This window comes from Ovis canadensis, chromosome 3, assembly GCF_042477335.2.
Source record: "Ovis canadensis isolate MfBH-ARS-UI-01 breed Bighorn chromosome 3, ARS-UI_OviCan_v2, whole genome shotgun sequence".
Taxonomy (NCBI): domain Eukaryota; kingdom Metazoa; phylum Chordata; class Mammalia; order Artiodactyla; family Bovidae; genus Ovis; species Ovis canadensis.
The window spans coordinates 46,912,189-46,930,958 of NC_091247.1; the positions used below are offsets into that span (position 1 = coordinate 46,912,189).

General features: G+C 34.8%; 1 protein-coding gene across 4 annotated transcripts in view; it reads left to right on the forward strand.

Moving 5' to 3' along the window:
- Positions 1-18,770, forward strand: part of USP34 (ubiquitin specific peptidase 34) — a 230,772-nt gene that overhangs the window by 182,123 nt on the left and 29,879 nt on the right. For all 4 annotated transcript variants that reach the window (XM_069580354.1, XM_069580356.1, XM_069580355.1 and 1 more), the window contains 13 exons: positions 21-174; positions 2,252-2,330; positions 3,514-3,567; positions 3,676-3,771; positions 9,659-9,723; positions 9,819-9,894; positions 9,985-10,032; positions 10,123-10,188; positions 11,926-12,006; positions 13,887-13,972; positions 14,345-14,513; positions 14,613-14,687; positions 16,073-16,224. In XM_069580354.1, coding sequence (XP_069436455.1) covers positions 21-174; positions 2,252-2,330; positions 3,514-3,567; positions 3,676-3,771; positions 9,659-9,723; positions 9,819-9,894; positions 9,985-10,032; positions 10,123-10,188; positions 11,926-12,006; positions 13,887-13,972; positions 14,345-14,513; positions 14,613-14,687; positions 16,073-16,224 — 1,201 coding nt within the window. The remainder of the gene's footprint in view (positions 1-20; positions 175-2,251; positions 2,331-3,513; positions 3,568-3,675; positions 3,772-9,658; positions 9,724-9,818; positions 9,895-9,984; positions 10,033-10,122; positions 10,189-11,925; positions 12,007-13,886; positions 13,973-14,344; positions 14,514-14,612; positions 14,688-16,072; positions 16,225-18,770) is intronic.

Sequence of the window (18,770 nt, forward strand, 5' to 3'; positions counted from 1 at the left end):
TTTTATGTAAATCATTTCAGGTTTTAAGGAAGTCAGTGATCATTCAAAAGACACGGAGAGCTATGAGTATGACTTGATAGGAGTGACTGTTCATACAGGAACAGCAGATGGTGGACACTATTACAGCTTTATTAGAGATATAGTCAACCCACATGCTTATAAAAACAATAAATGGTGAGTTTTAAATATTTTTTTCTTGGGATTTAAAAGAAAAATCTTTTTCAATTTTTAAAGTATAAGCTTAGTTTTTTCCCTGAGATATGTTTTCAGATTTTTGTTTTCTAAACTTTATCTATGTCTGGAAAGGGGGCACATAAAATGTTTAAATGAAAGCAGCTTTCAAAAGATAAAATGAATCCATTGTTCTAAAGCTTTATAGATTTCTGCACTTTTTTGAGAACTTGACAAATGCTTACTCAAGAAAAATGAAGACCCTCAAGAGTTTTGCACACAGCTAAAGAGTCATAGACAATATTGCACCTTCTGAATCTTACCTGTGGATGGCCACAAAGTCCCTATATATTCCAGTTAGAAATTACCTGCATACTCCATTTTCTTCACTTTACTTTTCCTCTCTAACACACATTCTTTTTTATCATCTTTTATCAAGTTAATGGCTGGAAGTCAGTCATTCAATCAGTCCTCAATTGCTGGTTTTTGGCCTTCGAATACTGTTGGGTAAATTCTCGTATGTAGAGACTATTGCTGTTCTAGGCATTGTTCTAAGTATTGGGGATATTGCTTTGAACAGAGTGTACATTGGTAAATTGATGTGTGCTTAGCAGAACTTGTGCCTGGAATATTGCATGGACGGAGGAACCTGGTAAGCTACAGTTCATAGGATTGCAAACAGTTGCACACGGCTAAGCAACTTCACTTTTTTAGCAGAATACTTTTGTTCAACTCTTTTTCTTTAAGCCATCATGTCTATGGTATCTTTTACTTTTTCTGGTCCATTTGAAAATAAATTTTGAAATGGTACCTTTATCTTTGTAAATTTTCCAGGCTTTTAATATTTTCTTTTGAATAGCTTTACATGTTATATTTATGCAAACTTTTTATTCCTCGATTATATGAACTCTTTGTTACTCTTAGATTATAAATAGATCTACCACATTTTAAGGTGGTTATAACTATGTTGTGAAACTATATTCCCAATTTCTAGTGGATTAGAATTATCAAAACAAGAGCTTAGTTAGAATTGATTGCATATTAATGTTTGATCAATATTTGTAATATATAGAATGTAATCTAAATATTTAGGCACAACACAGATAAAATACCTATTGTTGTTTAGTCACTAAGTCATGTCCCATGGACTGTAGCATGCCAGGCTTCCCTGTCCGTCACTGCTTCCAGAGTTTGCTCAAATTAATGCATGTCCTTTGAGTCGGTGATGCTGTCTAACCGTCTCAATCTCTGCCGCCCTCTTCTTTTGCCTTCAATTTTTCCAAGCATCAGGGTCTTTCCAATGAGTCGACTCTTCTCATTAGAGGATGGAAGTATTGGTGCTTCACCATCAGTCCTTCCAATGAATATTCAGGGTCGATTTCCTTCAGAATTGACTGGTTTTATCTCCTTGCAGTCCAAGGGACTCAGAGTCTTCTCCAACACCACAATTAGAAAGCATCAATTCTTTGGTGCTCAGCCTTCCTTATGGTCCAGCTGTCACTTCTGGAGACTAATTGGAAAAACCATAGCTTTGACTATACAAACCTTTGTTGGCAAAGTGATGTCTTTTCTCTTTAATACACTGTCTAGGTTTGTCATAGCTTTCCTGCTAAGAAGCAGATGTCTTCTAAGTTCATGGCTGCAGTCACCATCTGCAGTGATTTTGGAACCTAAGAAAATAAAATCTGTCTTTTTCCACTTTTTACCCTTCTGTTTACCATGAAGTGATGGGACCAGATGCCATAATCTTAGGTTTTTGAATGTTGAGTTTATGCCAACTTTTTCACTCTCCTCTTTTACTGTCATCAAGAGGTTCTTCAGTTCCTCTTCACTTTCTGCCATAAGTGTGCTGTCATCAGCATATCTGAGGTTGTTGATATTTCTCCCAGCACTCTTGATTCCAGCTTGTGATTCATCCAGCCCGACATTTTACACGATGTACTATGCTTATAAATTAAATAAACAGGTTGACAATATACAGCCTTGTCATACTCCTTTGCCAATTTTGAACCAATCATACATACATATATTTATATATAGTACATATATACTTGATCAATACATATATGCTCTGCTTTAGGTATCTTTTTAATGATGCTGAGGTAAAACCTTTTGATTCTGCTCAACTTGCCTCTGAATGTTTTGGTGGAGAGATGACGGTAAGTTTTATTCAAAAATTTTTAAGTGGTTTGTGACTTTCCAAGTGCTTTACAGTATCATAAAACCCCAAAACAGTCATTTAACTTTCTTTTAGTTCCTAATTGTATCTAAAATTTGTTATTTGTTTAGTATAGTTACTAAGTTTGAAGCAGATACCAGACATGGCAATTTTTTAAAAATATATTTTTTAAATGATTTCCTCAACTGATTAAGAAGGTTGACTTATAATTGAAAAGTAAAAGTATAAGAGTTAAATTACACTGATACATTATTGAACAAGTTGTTCACTTAAATGCTTTGGGATTAGAGCAGGAAGAAATTGCTCTTTATTGACTTACTGTGAGAAATCTTTTACCAGGAAGTTGGCTTAAGGTGAACTTTAAAGATCGTTCCTTGGTGCTTTCTGTAACAATAGCAGCTGTTATTACTAATTATTACTAGTGACAGGATAGAAAAGGGTTATCTCTTATGTAATTAGCAGTTAAGATGTAAAAAAGACAGATTGGAGTAGTCTTAAAATAATTTCACTTCTTCATATGCATTTTACCCTGGTAGCAATTTTCTGAAAACTTTTAATTTTCCCTGTTGATTCTCTAAATCAGGTATTAAAAAGTAATTTATGTTTCACAGATAAGCCCAGATAAAGTTATATTTTCCTTTAGTAACTATGTTTATTGTGAATAACTAGTCGCCATTCTGGATTTATATGAAGAGGTTTTCTTATTGCTCTTTGACGCTCTTATGTACTATTCTGAATCGAAAAGGAGAAGTAGAAAAATTCTTAAGACTTCGAAAATGAGTAGAAGAAGGAAGTAAATAATGTGTTACCACTGAAGGCATAGCTACACCTATTGCGTCTCTAGGTGTTATTCCTAGAATAGTTCCCTAAAAATAGATTAAAAAGAAAACAAACTTTGCAAAACTCTTCTCTTAAAAGTAGTTTTTCAGATTGCAATCCATTTTATTAAACTTTATATATTGGTGGTAAAGTACCTTAAAAATATTTTGATCTTTTCTTTGCCAAAACTTTCTGTCAAAGATTTTTATGAGATAATACAATTTGAGAACTGTTTACAAAATTACTGTAAAGTTTTAAATATCTGTTAGTAAAATATTTTGTATATAAATACAGCTGAGTGTACCTATTTCTTAAAGAAGGAAAACTTTCATTCTTTTATACAGACCAAGACCTATGATTCTGTTACAGATAAGTTTATGGATTTCTCCTTTGAAAAGGTAACCATTTCCTTCGTATATTTTACATTGTTTTTTGACTTCCATATTGTCTACTTGTATAGTTAAACTATGTCAAAATGAAAATATACTATTTTTCCCCTCTTGAAGACCCACAGTGCATATATGTTGTTTTACAAACGCATGGAACCAGAGGAAGAAAGTGGCAAAGAGTACAAATTTGATGTTTCATCTGAATTGCTAGAGGTATGAGTTAATTTAAGTTTAGCAAAAATTTAAAAGCATGTTAAGTATTTATGCAAGTATTCTAGAATATAAAAGCAGGTTTAAACATCATTAGTATCTGTAATCCAGAGTAGACCTTAACACTATTTATTTTACAAATAGTCTTGGTAATACTGACATATGACAGGTGAACATAAAGTGAATGAGATTAAAGGGAGTGGAAAACAATTATTAGTAACACTGAAGAAAAATGAGAGAGGTAAAAGGTTTGTGGAGTTAGTGCAAGCTCACAATTCACTTGTATGATCGGTGATATATTTGGATTGGGTGATAGGACTGAGAGTATTCCTTTTCTTATGCTTTATATTATACAGAAGTGAATTTTAAATGCATTTAAAATGTATGTATATATATATTTTAAAATGTGTCTTATTTGCAGTAATGTAGTAATGAAGCTCTCTTCATTTAATAATATATTAAGTGATATTGTTAGGGATTTATAAAAGATATTCATGCTGAGGGTGTCATATCAGTGTTATAAACTGACTTAGCCAAAAGTACAGAAAGTAAATCTGCAGGAAGGTTTACCTGGTAAACATGTAATCTTCCATCAAGACAATTAAACTTTCATTGATTGACTGGTATTTTGCACTGTGTTGGTCAAGTCTTAAAGCTGAGGAGATTTTGTTCCCTACTCTTAATGGTATCTTACCTACCTATAATTTTCTGATATAGCGCCAAGAATATTACCTTCTCCCAAACCCCTTAATTGGGTTTACCATCAGAACGAGAAATCAAACTATGAAACTCACCTGTTTATACAAAAATTTATTTCAGCTTCTATCATAATAGCAAAATTATTATAGATTATCATCATTATTTGCAAGACTTTGTGTTTCCAAGGTATTCAGATAAATGTAGACTATGTTCTAGATGAGGCCCTAACAATATTTTATGATAGTCAACCCACTTATTGAAGTAAAGTAAAATTTTAAATAAAATCTTAATGATGTACAGTTGACATATGAACAGCATAGGCTTGAACTGCAAGGTTCTACTTATATGTGTTTTTTTTTTTCCCCCCAATAAATGCAGGATGTATAAGTAAATATGAATTTCTTTTTCACATTATCTTTTCATGTTTGATGTGTAGTTTTCATAATACATATAATATCTACAGTGTTTTGTGTAGGACTGTTGAGGGACTTCCTTGATGGTTCAGTGATTAAGACTCCAAGCTCCCAATGCAGAGGGCCAGGTTCGATCCTTGATCAGGGACCTGGATCTTAACATGCTGCAGCTAAAAAAGATCCTGCATGCCAGAACTAAACATCCCACATGCTGCAGCCAAGATCAAAGACCTTGCCTGCCACAGCTGAGACCAAGTGCAGTCCAATAGATAAATATAAAAAAAAACAACCCAAAGCTTTGATGCAGGTATTGAAGTTCATCTTGTAAGCAGACAACATAAACATACCAATATAGATGAATACAATACAGTACTGTAAGTATATTTTCTCTAGCTTATATTGTTGTAAGAATAAAGTATATAACACATACAGAATATGTATTAATCAACTGTTTATGCTATCAGTCCAAAGGCTTCCAGTCAACAACACAAGTAGGCTATCAGTAATTAAATTTTGGAGAGAAAAGTTATATACAGATATTTATTGCAGGACTTTGGCAGTCCTAGCTCCCTCATTGTTTAAGGTTTGGGTCAGCTGTAGGGACTTCCCTGGTGGTCTAGAGGTTAAGACCCTGCCCTTCCACTGCAGGGAATTTGATCTGTGGTCCAGGAACCAAGGACTCGCATGCCACACAGCACGACAGGGGTCAGCTGTATATTGCTCATTTACATCTCAAACTTCCTGGTCTCAGGACTTCTTTATTCTTAATATTGAGAACCTTAGTTTTAACTATTCATTTTAATGTGGTTATATGTATCAATATTTACCATATTAAAATTAAAGCAAATTTTAAAAATTTATTTAAAACAATAACCCATGACATTCTGATATAAATAATTTTTTAAAAAATGTTCTTCAGAACAAAACAGTTCAGTGAGGAAAGTGGCCCTGTTTTACCTTTTTTTTTTTTACAAATCTCTCTTAATACCTGATTTAATGGAAGACAGCTGGAGTCTCATAACAGCTTCTGCATTTGGTCTCTTGTGATTTCATTCATCATTGAGCCTCTGGAAAACTCCATTGTACACTCAGAAGAGAATGAGGTGGTTTTTTTTTTTTTTTAAGACTGATAACATTTTAGTGTTACTAATAAAATTGTTTGAGTCCTTTTTTAAAAAATTTATTTTAATTGGAGTCTAATTACTTTACAATATTGTGGTGGTGGTTTTTGCCATACGTTGATATGAATCAGCCATGGTTGTACATGTGTCCCCCTGTCCTGAACCCCCCTCCCTGCTTCCTCCCCATCCCTCTGGGTTATCCCAGTGCACTGGCTTTGAGTGCCCTGTTTCATGCGTCAAACTTGGACAGATCATATGTTTCACATATGGTAAGATACATGTTTCAGTGGTACTCTCTCAAATCATCCCACCCTGCCTTCTCCCAGAGTCCAAAAGTCTGTTCTTTACATCTGTGTCTCTTTTGCTGTCTTGCATATAGCATCGTTGTTACCGTCTTTCTAAATTCCATATGTATGTGTTAACATGCTGTATTGGTGTTTCTCTTTCTGACTCACTTCACCGTGTATAATAGGCTCCAGTTTCATCCACCTCATTAGGACTGATTCAGATGCGTTCTTTTTTATAGCTGAGTAATATCCATTCATCTGCCGATGGACATGTAGGTTCTTCCATGTCCTGGCTATTGTAAACAGTGCTGCAGTGAATATTAGGGTACACGTGTCTCTTTCAATTCTGGTTTCCTCGGTGTGTATGCCCAGCAGTGGGATTGCTGGGTTGTATGGTGGTTCTATTTCCAGTTTTTAAAGGAATCTCCACACTGTTATCCATAGTGGCTGTACTAGTTTGCATTCCCATCAACAGTATAAGAGGGTTCCCTTTTCTCCACACCTTCTCCAGCATTTCTTGTTTGTAGACTTTTTGGATAGCAGCCATTCTGACCTGCATGAGATGGTACCTCATTGTGGTTTTGATTTGCATTTCTCTGATAATGAGTGATGTTGAGCATCTTTTCATGTGTTTGTTAGCCATCTGTATGTCTTCTTTGGAGAAATGTCTGTTTAGTTCTTTGGCTCATTTTTTGATTGAGTCATTCATTTTTCTGGTATTGAGCTGCATGAGCTGCTTGTATAAAATGTTTGAATTTTACAGACACCCTATGAAGGTCACTGTACTTACATGCCACCCCCCCACTTCTCCCCTCCCTAAACCATTCTTTGAGGACCACTGATCTACATTGTGACAAAAGAAAATCCCAGACTTTTACTATAATAGAAAAACAAGCTGAACCACATTACTCTTTTAAAAAAAATAATTTATATATTTTCAGCTGTGTTTGGTGTTTGTTGCTACATGGGCTTTTCTCTAGTTTCAGAGAGTGGGGGCTGCTCTCTAGGCATCTCATTGTGATGGCTTCTATTTTGGAGCACAGGCTCTAGGGCATTCAGGCTTTCAGTAGTTGTGGCATATAGGCTCAGTAATTGTGGCTCCCAGGGTCTAGAGCACAGGCTCAGTAGTTGTGGCACACGGGCTTAGTTGCTCTGCGACATGTTGGATCTTCCTGCATCAAGGATTGAACCCCTGTCTCCTGCATTGGCAGGCGAATTCTTTACCACTGAACCACCAGGGACGCCCCAGCATTATTTTTGATTGCAGACCTAAAGCAAACATTTTCTCCTATCATTGTTTTAGCTTATTAATTTAAAATGTTTGGCTGTATATATATTTTACTAAAAAATAAAATATAATATTTTTATTGTGTTATTTAACATCAACATAGATTTTAGACATAAACTAGAATCTGGTCTTTTAGATTTCTTCAGTTGAAATATAGCTGGGAGCAGACTTTCTCAAAGGGAAAATAGAAAATTTTAGAACCATAAAATATATTAAGTAAATAAACATGATAAATTGTAGTGACTGTTATGGATAGAACAAGCAGAGTGCTCAGAAATGGTAGGGAGTTGATCAGGATTGCTGGAGGCGGGCAGGTAATCTGGATATGTTTTAAGTTAGCCTGAAACTGAGACTTGAAAGTCAGTAAGAAATTAATTATGTGGTAAGTTCTCCAGGCAAAGAGAACATTATGTATAAATCTCTTGAAGAAGGATAGAGCCTATTGGCATGTTTTAGAAGCTGAATGATAATCTCTGTGGCTGTGGCTGTGGTGAAGGAGTGGTCCAAGGTGAAGTTGGACAGATACATATAAAATACCTAGGAATGTTTTCATCAGTGTAATGCAATAATCTAATACTTAGACATACTCAGTTGGCTCCACATACATTGTATGGATATAATGTAAAATAAAAAGGGCCATCAGAAACCAAAATGAATATTTCTGTAGGACAGAAATTGTGCCCAGTTGCTCAGTTGTGTCTGACTCTTTGCGATGCAATGGACTATAGCCTGCCAGGCTCCTCTGGCCATGGAATTTTCCAGGCAAAAATGGAATAGAATGAAAAGCATTGAGCCTGGTGGAAACCACGGTCTACCAGGCTCTAAGACCAAAGCAGTAGTGGTTGAGAGTTAAGTTCTTGTGGGGTAAAGGGTGACAAAAATTATGACACAGGAGCTGAGCTTGTGGCTAAAAGCAGGAAGCTTGGAATGGGGCTCTATTGCTCTGAAAAGGCACTGAATTGGGATAGGTAAATGCTGTCAGTCTGTCCCCGGGGCTATAAGAAAGCTGCTGTGGTTGGAAATGCTAGAGGAACAAGAACTCGGAAGCAGGCCAAATCAGGTCTGTGATTTTTTCAAATATTGATAACATGAAGCAGGAGCCCTAATTATTGATTTTAAGACCTGATTCTGGACTAGAATCGTGGACAGGGAAGGCAGGTAGAGGTGGTTGCAAATCTTCAGAGGGATGAAGAGAGTAATACCTATAATCAGAACATATGGGACCTCCCTGTGGTGGTAGAGTGGTTCAGAACCCACCTGCCAGTGCAAAGGACACGGATTTGATCTGGTCCAGGAAGATCCCACATGCCACAGAACAGTTAAACTGGGCACTGTCACTACTGAGCCCTTGCCCTAGAGCCTGTGCTCTGCAACAAGCGAATCTACCACAATGAGAAGCCTATGCACCCCAAGGAGGAGTAGTCCCGCTCTCTGCAATTAGAGAAAGCCCATGTGCAGCGATGAAGACCCCAGCACAGCCAAAAATAAGTAAAACTTAATCAAAACTTAAATTTATTCCAGATAAAGATAATTTTATGGAACTGTCAATGACTTAGAGCATGTTTAGGGTATTCAGAGAGGGAAAGGACACAAAAAATAAAGTCAGCAAAGCAATTCTATAGGACAGATGTCAGAAATAATTTTTCATGATTATTATAAACAAATTACCTCTTATTAGATCTGTGAACCTGAATAATTTTTTTTTCCAATTTTCAAACATAAACCTTTATAAAAATACCAACCTACCATCCTTTTCCTGTGTTATCAACATAACATAGTTTTGTTTATATGTTTTCTCTTCAGACAGGTGGAATTTCAGAGTTCGTACTTCAAAAATTTTCATAAATTTAGAATAAAAAGAGTGTGGTGGCTTGAGTTAGCCAGATAAGTAATGATAAATTGGATCAGGTTTAGTGACTACTTCCATATTCCATTTACCTGGAAAAAGTCAACATGAATTTTAAGTGCATGTATTTGTTTTGTTTTGGTTCTAGAGCAAGTCTTATTCTGTCTAATAAAAATACTGGTAAAATGTCATGAAACATGCTTTCTGATACCTCATGTTAACATTTTTTTCTTCAGTGGATTTGGCATGATAACATGCAGTTTCTTCAAGACAAAAACATTTTTGAACATACATATTTTGGGTAAGTTTGGTAGATTTTAGTAAGAGATCTTTTGTTACACATTTTTAAAAAATCTTACTTTGTGAAAATTTTAACCTATTGTTTTCAAATTCTAGGTTTATGTGGCAGTTGTGTAGTTGTATTCCCAGTACATTACCAGATCCTAAAGCTGTGTCTTTAATGACAGCAAAGGTAAGTAATATATGTATAACCTTAGAAAATTTCTTCAAAATTGATGACTTTAATTAAATCTTTTTTGCTTAACTTTGTCTTTTCTTGCAGTTAAGCACTTCGTTTGTCCTAGAGACATTTATTCATTCAAAGGAAAAGGTGCATATTTTATTTTTTAAACTTTTGTGCTCTTTATGTCATTTATCAGATAGCTCTTAAAAGCTCCAGTGACTTCTTTTTCTTTTTTAGCCCACGATGCTTCAGTGGATTGAACTGTTGACCAAGCAATTTAATAATAGTCAAGCAGCTTGTGAGGTGAGGTGAATAATTCAACAAAACAATGCATAGCTTAAGATTCAATTTCTTGTTTTCTTTTATTCTTAACTTAGATGCTATAGCAAAATCATTTTATCTATTATAAATCATAGAGAGCCCAGTGTCGGTTATTCCTAAAATTACTTGATAGCCAAGAGAAATTTATAATTATGTATCAGCTTCATTACACTGAGTAAATAATTGATTTTTAAGTTACTTAAAAGTTCTTGTGTTCTCCCTGTCATGTATCAGAAGGAAAAAGTATAGAAGATTTAGGACTGTACCAGATATTTCTTAACTACTTTTGCATGTTACTAGAAAATACTGAAAAATACATATCTCCCTTATCCCTTAAGGAAAATTGTAGATCCCTTACCCCCTGAGAAAAATAGGAAAATCTATCCCAGTAGATCAATTTATGTCCTATTTTATCTTTTCCAGAGCTGCCTTATAAGGGTAACATATCCCTTAGGATAATATGCACACTGGTAATAATCACTTAGCCATATCGTCATCTTACTGTTGTTAATCATTTTTATGGTCTTGCAAAGTGGTATGTATCTTTCTAGGAATGCAAGTCTTATAAATTTCTAGAAACAGGAGACAGCAACATAGTGTACAATGAAATTAGTTAAAGATTTTTTTCCTATATAGGTTTTTAGAGAGATTTTGAGTTTTTTTCAGTTGGTTTGTTTGAATTAGCATTCAAACAAGATCCTTTCCACATTTTGCTTTTGTCTTATAATTCTTTTCTCACCTATAATACAGTTGACCTGTGGACAACAGGGGTTTGAACTGTTTTGTCCTCTCATACACAGATTTTTTTCAGTAGATATGTACAGTATTGTACAATTTGTGGTTGGTTAAATCTGAGAATGCAGAGGAATCTCAGATACAGAGGGTCAGCTATGGAACTTGAGTATTTGCAGATTTTCATATATGCTGGGACTCCATACCAAAGAGCAGCTGTAGTTACCTTATTTCCCCGCTCCCTACCACTTTGCCATTTGTTCTGCAGGATTTTCCACATGCTGATTTTGACCTACAGCATCTTTTGTGTGTTCTTTGACATACTCCTTTATTCCCCTTCATCTTCATGATTTCTAAGAAGCTTGTAGATGGAGAAACTATATTAGGTCATAAATTTGTGTTTTTTAATAAAGTTGTCACTTTAGTTTTTTCATTAAGGATTTGCTTCTGGAACTCTCTCAAGGAGTTAAAATTCTCTACAGTTGTCAGCAATTATATGTATGCATTAATGAGCAGTACAGTTCAGTAAAGGAGTTAAATATGTGATTAAGAGATATCTTGAAATTAATGGGAAATGGTCTATGCTAAGTAAGTGTAAAATGTTTTTTGTTATCAAGAGAACATAAATTGGTTTTAAACAGAGGAAAAGTGAATCATACTCAGATCCTATCTTATTAATAGGAGCAAAAGATTCTACAGTGTGACATTTAAGAAGTCTAAGAGGAAAATTGTATTCCACTTTGTTAAGCACTTCCGGTTGTTATCATGTGGGTTGTACACTGCAATATAAATGGCATCCATGGAATTATGTATTGAGAAGACTTTGATTATGACTTTAGGCATTTTAGATTTTAGACTTTATACCAGTTGAAGACTGTTTTGGTGAGAACTTAAAATAATTCAAATGTCAGTTAAAATTAAAATCCTTGTGTAATGTTTATCCCCAAGTATTGGTTGAATATTAAAAATCACATGATTTTCTTACAGTGGTTTTTGGACCGCATGGCTGATGATGATTGGTGGCCAATGCAGATACTAATTAAGTGCCCTAATCAAATTGTGAGGCAGGTAAGAAAAATTTTCTTTGAAAAAGAAGTAGCTTTCAAGTTGATTACTCTGAATTTGCCCATGAATATACTTTAGCCTAGCATTGAAAGCACTGAAAAGATTGACCTCTTACCACAGAAGTCACTTTGCTGTTATTTTCGCCAGCCTCTTGGTAAATCAGCTATCATTCCATTCAAGTGATTAAAATAATTCACATTTCCAGGTTATGGGAAGATAGCTATAACTGCCTGTTTTCTCAGTTACGTGTGTTATACTCTGGGGACACAGGATCGATGTGTGATACGTGACTTGTACTGATACTTTTTCAGTTCCTTAGATGCTCTGACCATGGTAGGGTACGGTAATAGCCTTGAAAGTTAAATGAATAGTATATAATTTATTTCTGTGACAGATTCTGAACTATCACATGAATCAATTTATTTTTCTTAAACCAATGGAAAAATTAACAAGAAAGAAAAAACATATATATCCGCTTATGATACAAAACCAAAATTTGAATCTGAAAGATGCTACTTTAAGTTATTCCTGATATATAATTCTTATAAAACTTTTTGATGTGCAAAATTTAGTGGTTTTTAGTCCTATTCCCAAACATGCAACTATTATCTGTCTATAATTTTATAATACCCTGAAAAGAAATCCCATACATATGAGCAGTCACTTCCATTTTATCCTGTTCATTCTCTTCAGCCCCTGGCCACCGTTCATCTACTTTCTATCTCTATGGATTTGCCTATTTTCACCATTTCACTTGAAGAAAATCACACAGTATGTGTTTTTTTGTGACTGGCATGTTGTGGCTTATATCTGTAATTTATTTCTTCTTACTGCAAAATAATATTCCATATATGAGATTTTGTTTCTCTATTAGCAGTTGATGAACATCTGTGATGTTTCCACTTCTTTGCTAGTTTGAATAACACTGCTGTGAACATTCGTGTACAGACATTTGTTTGGACATGTTTTCAGTTGTTTTGGATATATACATAGAAGTGAATTGCTGGGTTGTGTGGTCACTATGTTTGACATTTTTAGAAACCTTCAGATTTTTTATCATGATGTCTGCACCTGTTTACACTCCCAGCAGCAATCTATGAAGGTTCCAGTTTTGCTGCATCTTCTTCAGCATTTGTTATCATCTTGATTTTAGCCATCCTAATGGGTGTGAAGTAGTATATCATGGTTTTGGTTTGTATTTCCTTTGGAAATAATGATATTGAACATCTTTTCATATGCTTACTGGCTATTTATATATCTTATTTAGCGAATTCTTAGAGTTTTCTTTTAGCTGCACTGGCTGTTCGTTGCAGCACACGGGGCTTCTCTAGTTGTCGCGTGCCAGCTCAGTATCCCGGCAGCATATGGAGTCTTAGTTCCCCACAAGGTATCAAACCTGTGTCCCCTGCATTGGAAGGTATATTCTTACTACAGGACCACCAAGGAAGTCCCACCTCAGACATTTTTAATTCAGATTTTTTTTTATAAACTTAAATTGTTTTCTCTTAGTCACTGAGGTTCTGATAAGCAGATACCCTTCCCCACTCCACTTTTCTGAAAGAAATGGATGCCAGGTTTCTTTCTTCTGTATCTCCACTAGTAAAAAAGGTTTCATGAAGCGTTGTAGTTAGCAGTCTCTACTACTAATACCTAGAGTTTATTGTTACTTTTTCCATTATAAAACTGAGCATTGCTTTTCAGGCTAACTCCACCTTTTTATCCTCAGTCTGTAGTGAAGACTCCAGGAAAGATTTAGAGTGTCAAAAGATAATCTGTGAGAAAAATATAAATGAGCAACAGAATTTTTGATCATGTTCATTTTTCAGTATCTTTGTTACCTGACATGACTTGTCTCTTAGGTTGTCATATCTTTTCACTTGTAGATGTTTCAGCGTTTGTGTATCCATGTAATTCAGAGACTCAGACCTGTGCACGCTCATCTCTATCTACAACCAGGGATGGAAGATGGGTAAGAAGTATACCTTTTGAACTGAACATTTTAAGCTTTTTGATTACCTGCCTACAAAGTATTTTTAAATATCCACACTGAAATATTTAGGTTCTCCTGTTTTAATAAGTCTATAATAATATAAATCAAGGAGGACAATTTTTGTTTTACTTTTATTTAATTGCATTTTCGAAATCCTCTACAGGGAACTTTGACTTAGTCTTTTTGTTTTGATTTCAGTGAGAGAGAACTGGAATCCAGCTGTTTGTATTGCTATAATTGGTGGTATTCATAATTGCAAAGATGATAAATTCAGATTTTAATATTTCTCCTCCCAGAATATCTATCCCCAGACTTCATAGTTTCTCTAAGATACATAAAATTACGTTTCAGGTCTGATGATATGGATGCTTCAGTAGAAGATATAGGTGGTCGTTCGTGTGTCACTCGATTTGTGAGAACTCTGTTATTAATTATGGAACACGGTGTAAAGCCTCACAGTAAACATCTTACAGAATATTTTGCTTTCCTTTATGAATTTGCCAAAATGGGTGAAGAAGAGGTAAGGCTGTATCTTATTTATTTTTGGTATTATAGACTTATTTTTGGTATTTAAAACATAATTGTGTTTATATTTTTAAATCAATATTTTTGTTTTTAGAGCCAGTTTTTGCTTTCATTGCAAGCCATATCTACAATGGTACATTTTTACATGGGAACCAAAGGGCCTGAAAATGTAAGTACAGTTCTGCCTCATATCAGGGATATTTAGAGGCCGTGGTTTCAAGTTGTACCATGGAAAGATAATAGATTTCCTTTTAAGTCCCCTCTAGCCCTGATATTAGGAGGAGGCATTGGCAACCCCTCCAGTACTCTTGCCTGAAAAATCCCGTGGATGGAGAAGCCTGGTAGGCTCAGTCCATGGGGTCGCTAAGAGTTGGGCACGACTGAGCAACTTCACTTTCACTTTCATGCATTGGAGAAGGAAATGGCAACCCACTCCAGTATTCTTGCCTGGAGAATCCCAGGGACAGAGGAGCCTAGTGGGCTGCTGTCTATGGGGTCGTGCAGAGTCAGATAGTATTGAAGCTACTTAGCAGGAGTAGCAGCAGCAGCCCTGACATTAAATAATTTTAGGAGTTTGTTTGATTGATATTTTTAATGGATCTAGTGAGAGAAGAAATAGTCAAGTAATACATTTCACTGGTATGGCCCGGAATCAAAACCAATAAATTTAGCAAAATGACCATCACCTGCTTTAGTTTCCTGTCAGCATATTGTGTTTTGGTGAACGATTTTTCTGACCACATTTTTAAAGCCCTTTGCTGTATTAAATTTGTAAGTCTTCCAAAAATTCAGGTAGCTAGTCTATTCATAATGTTGAAAGTATTTCATCAGTTGAATATTGTTTGTAATGACCATATTCGATTGAATGCTCTATATGTTCTATCTTATTAAATTCTTGTTGCAACCCTGAGAGGTAAGTACTATTGTTATCTCCATTTTACAGACAGGGAACTTGAGGCATAAAGAAGTTAACTTATTTTAGATAACAATGAGTTAGCATTTGATCTGTGATTAGACTCCTAGACAAAACTATTAGCCACTATGTGGTCATGGTTCTCCAGATATATACTGTTGTTACCTAATTCCAGCCAGGTGGTTACTTGTTCAGTATTGCATTTCAAACTTCTGATGAATATCTCTTTGACATACCTACTGTTTGGATTTTCTGAAAATTACAAATATAGATTCCTTTATTTGTGTGACTGACATTTTTATTAAATACTTTTTTATCATATTCATATGAACTTTGATCCTGATTTATCTTCCAAAGAACTTACCTATAAGAAAAAGTTATTATTAAAGAATTTATCTCTTTAGGTAAGGTAAATACTCACAGTATTGGGAATTATTGTTCCTTACAGCTCTGCCTGTTAAATCTAAAATTGTCCTGAGTGTCATTTAGACTTTTAAAGTTAGGGTTAGGCCTTTGAGTGTTATTTTTCATGATACATGTTCCTGGCACCATCTACCCTGCATTGTTGTATAACATAATGAAGCTATTTGCTGTCAACTTAATGTTAAAAAGCGAATATATTAATTGTGTTTATGTTCTAGCCTCAAGTTGAAGTGTTGTCAGAGGAAGAAGGAGAAGAGGAGGAGGAGGAAGAAGATATACTCTCTCTGGCAGAAGAGAAATACAGGCCAGCTGCCCTTGAAAAAATGATAGCTTTAGTTGCTCTTTTGGTTGAACAGTCTCGCTCAGAAAGGTGAAATGTTTCAACATTCAAAATGCTTAAAGCATGTTTGGTTTTATTCTTTTTAAAGATAATTGTTTTATCATTCTTAATTCAGTGGCTTTTGTTACTTAATTTTTTTAAATAATAACATGATTCATCAACTCTTGTAGCATAAGTATTTCAGTCCTTTGTACCAAACTTTTACCTTGCCTCTGAGTCATGTTAGAAATATACATTGAAGAAATATACAGTAAAATATCTAGCAAAATTATATGTGCATTCATCTTTTAACCTAGCAACCCCACTTCTGGGATTCTGTTCCCAAAATACAGAAAGATGTATATTTATTGAAGCAGTGTTTATAAACAGCAAAAGACTGAAAATGTCCACAAAGATGGGACTAGTTGAAGAAACAGCATCCCCTCTATAAGAGTACTCCATTGCAGAAAAAAGAAGAATATGGAATCTGTATATTACCATGAAGAGATCTTCAAGATAGATATTACTAAGGTGAAAAAAATGAAGGTGGACAAAAGTATATATAGAATATTATTTTTTTTTTATTTTGGGCCGCATGGTTTGGCTTGCAGGATCCCCAAGTCCTAACCATTGGACTGCCAAAAAATTCCCTATAGTATGCTACTGTTTAAGACAGGGAAGGCTGAGAGAGAGAAAATGAGTGAGAGAGAGAGAGAGAGTGTGTGTGTGTGTGTGTGCGCGTGTGCGTGCGCGTTCATTTGTGCGTATGTGCACACACAACCAAGCCTCATTATACATGGATCTCCAATTTGCAAATTTGCCTACTTAACGAAAATTTATTTGTAATCCCCAAATCAATACTTGTGAAGTTTTATATTCATTTGTGGATTACAGAATGTACCAAAAATTTGGAGTTGATGTGACAACACACTTCCCCAGCTGAGGTCAGATGTTGTGACACTATGCCTTCTTGTTTCAGTTCTCATATTGTAAACAAGCTTTTTTACAGTATGTGCCACATTTTTCACATTTATGCTCTTTATTTGGTCATTTGCCTGTTTAAAAATGGTCCTAAGCATAGTGCCAAGTGCTATCTAATTTGTTCCAAAGTTCAAGAATGTGCTAATGGTCAACATTAAATCAGGTGTCTTGAAACAGAAGCACACATACGAAACAAGGTAACATATTGATTTATCAATGAAAATGTTGTGACCCCGAGGTTCACAGGAACAAACTGTGTTTTTCCTATAAGCAATGATTTGGTGTTCACTCATTCATTGTTTGCATCTCCGTATAGAGCATAAGCTCTGCAAATGACAAGAATTGAGGGGTTTTTTTTTTAATTGAAGAGTAAATTTTTAAAAATAAACTTTAAAAACAAGTTTCCAGTGGTTGGGGGGAGGAGAAAGCAGACTGGAGGGGACAGGAATGGAAGTTTGACTTCTTTGAATGTAGTACGTTGTTTTGTTTTTTAGATTTATTTTTGGAATCATGTGAATGTTTTATATAATTACAAACTTAATAAAATGCAGTCCCTAAAAATCAAAAGCAGACTGAAATAAATGAGACTAACTGTATATTGAGTTGGTGACATAAACATTGGAGAAGAATTAAAGTGACTTTAGAACCCATTGATTTAACTGTAATTTTTAGTGGTATGTACTTGAAAGACAAAGAAAAATTGTAAAATTATCTTAAAGTGTTTTGCTAATTATATTGTTAGTATTAATATAATTAGAATTATTATTCTGAAACTATGTTATAGAATAAAGTAAATAGATAATTGTTAACATCATTAGAAACCAAGATTTTCAGAAAAAGAAAAGAGAAATATCAATATAAACATTATTTATCTTCTTTAACACTAAACTTGAATTTGGCAATATCAGAGTTCATGGTATATTTTGTCTTAAGCAAACAAAAAATGTATTATGTATCTCCATTTTCTGAAAACGTCTAGAAACTCTGTCCAACCCAAAATCAGTGAGTGCCACTGGCATCTAGATATCATTTACCACTGAAAAAAAATCAAGGTTCCTTAGGAAAATGGCCAGTTCCAGGTTTGGGGCAAGAATGAATGGGAAGCCTTGAACATTTTGTCATTTTGGAAAGCAGGGAGGCTATCAAAGACTGCTGGGGTCGTGTTAAAAGGTCTCGAGTCAACTTCAAGTATCTACTGGTCACAGACTGGACAACTTGAACAGCAATAATAACAAGAAGTAAACTGCAAGTGGACTAAAACATGTCACGGATGTTTACATCCATGAGTTCATAATGATAACTAAAAGCAAAATTTTAAAAATTATTGCCAACTTTTGGAGTATATTAAGAAACCAAATGATAATTTTGAAAGCATATTAATAAAGGAACAGTATCAAGTGTTTATCTTACCTGCAAGAATTATACTTCATGGCAACTAGGTTGTAAATGAGACATGCTCGTCGTCATAGAGGTATTTGAGCTAATAAATGGCCAAGTAGTGCTGGAATTGGGATACTAGTATTTTGCATCCCAAATGAAATAATGGATCTAGGAAATGATCATTGTGGGCTGAGAACATTAGAAAAAGAGGGACAACTTTTCATTGTGCCTCGTGA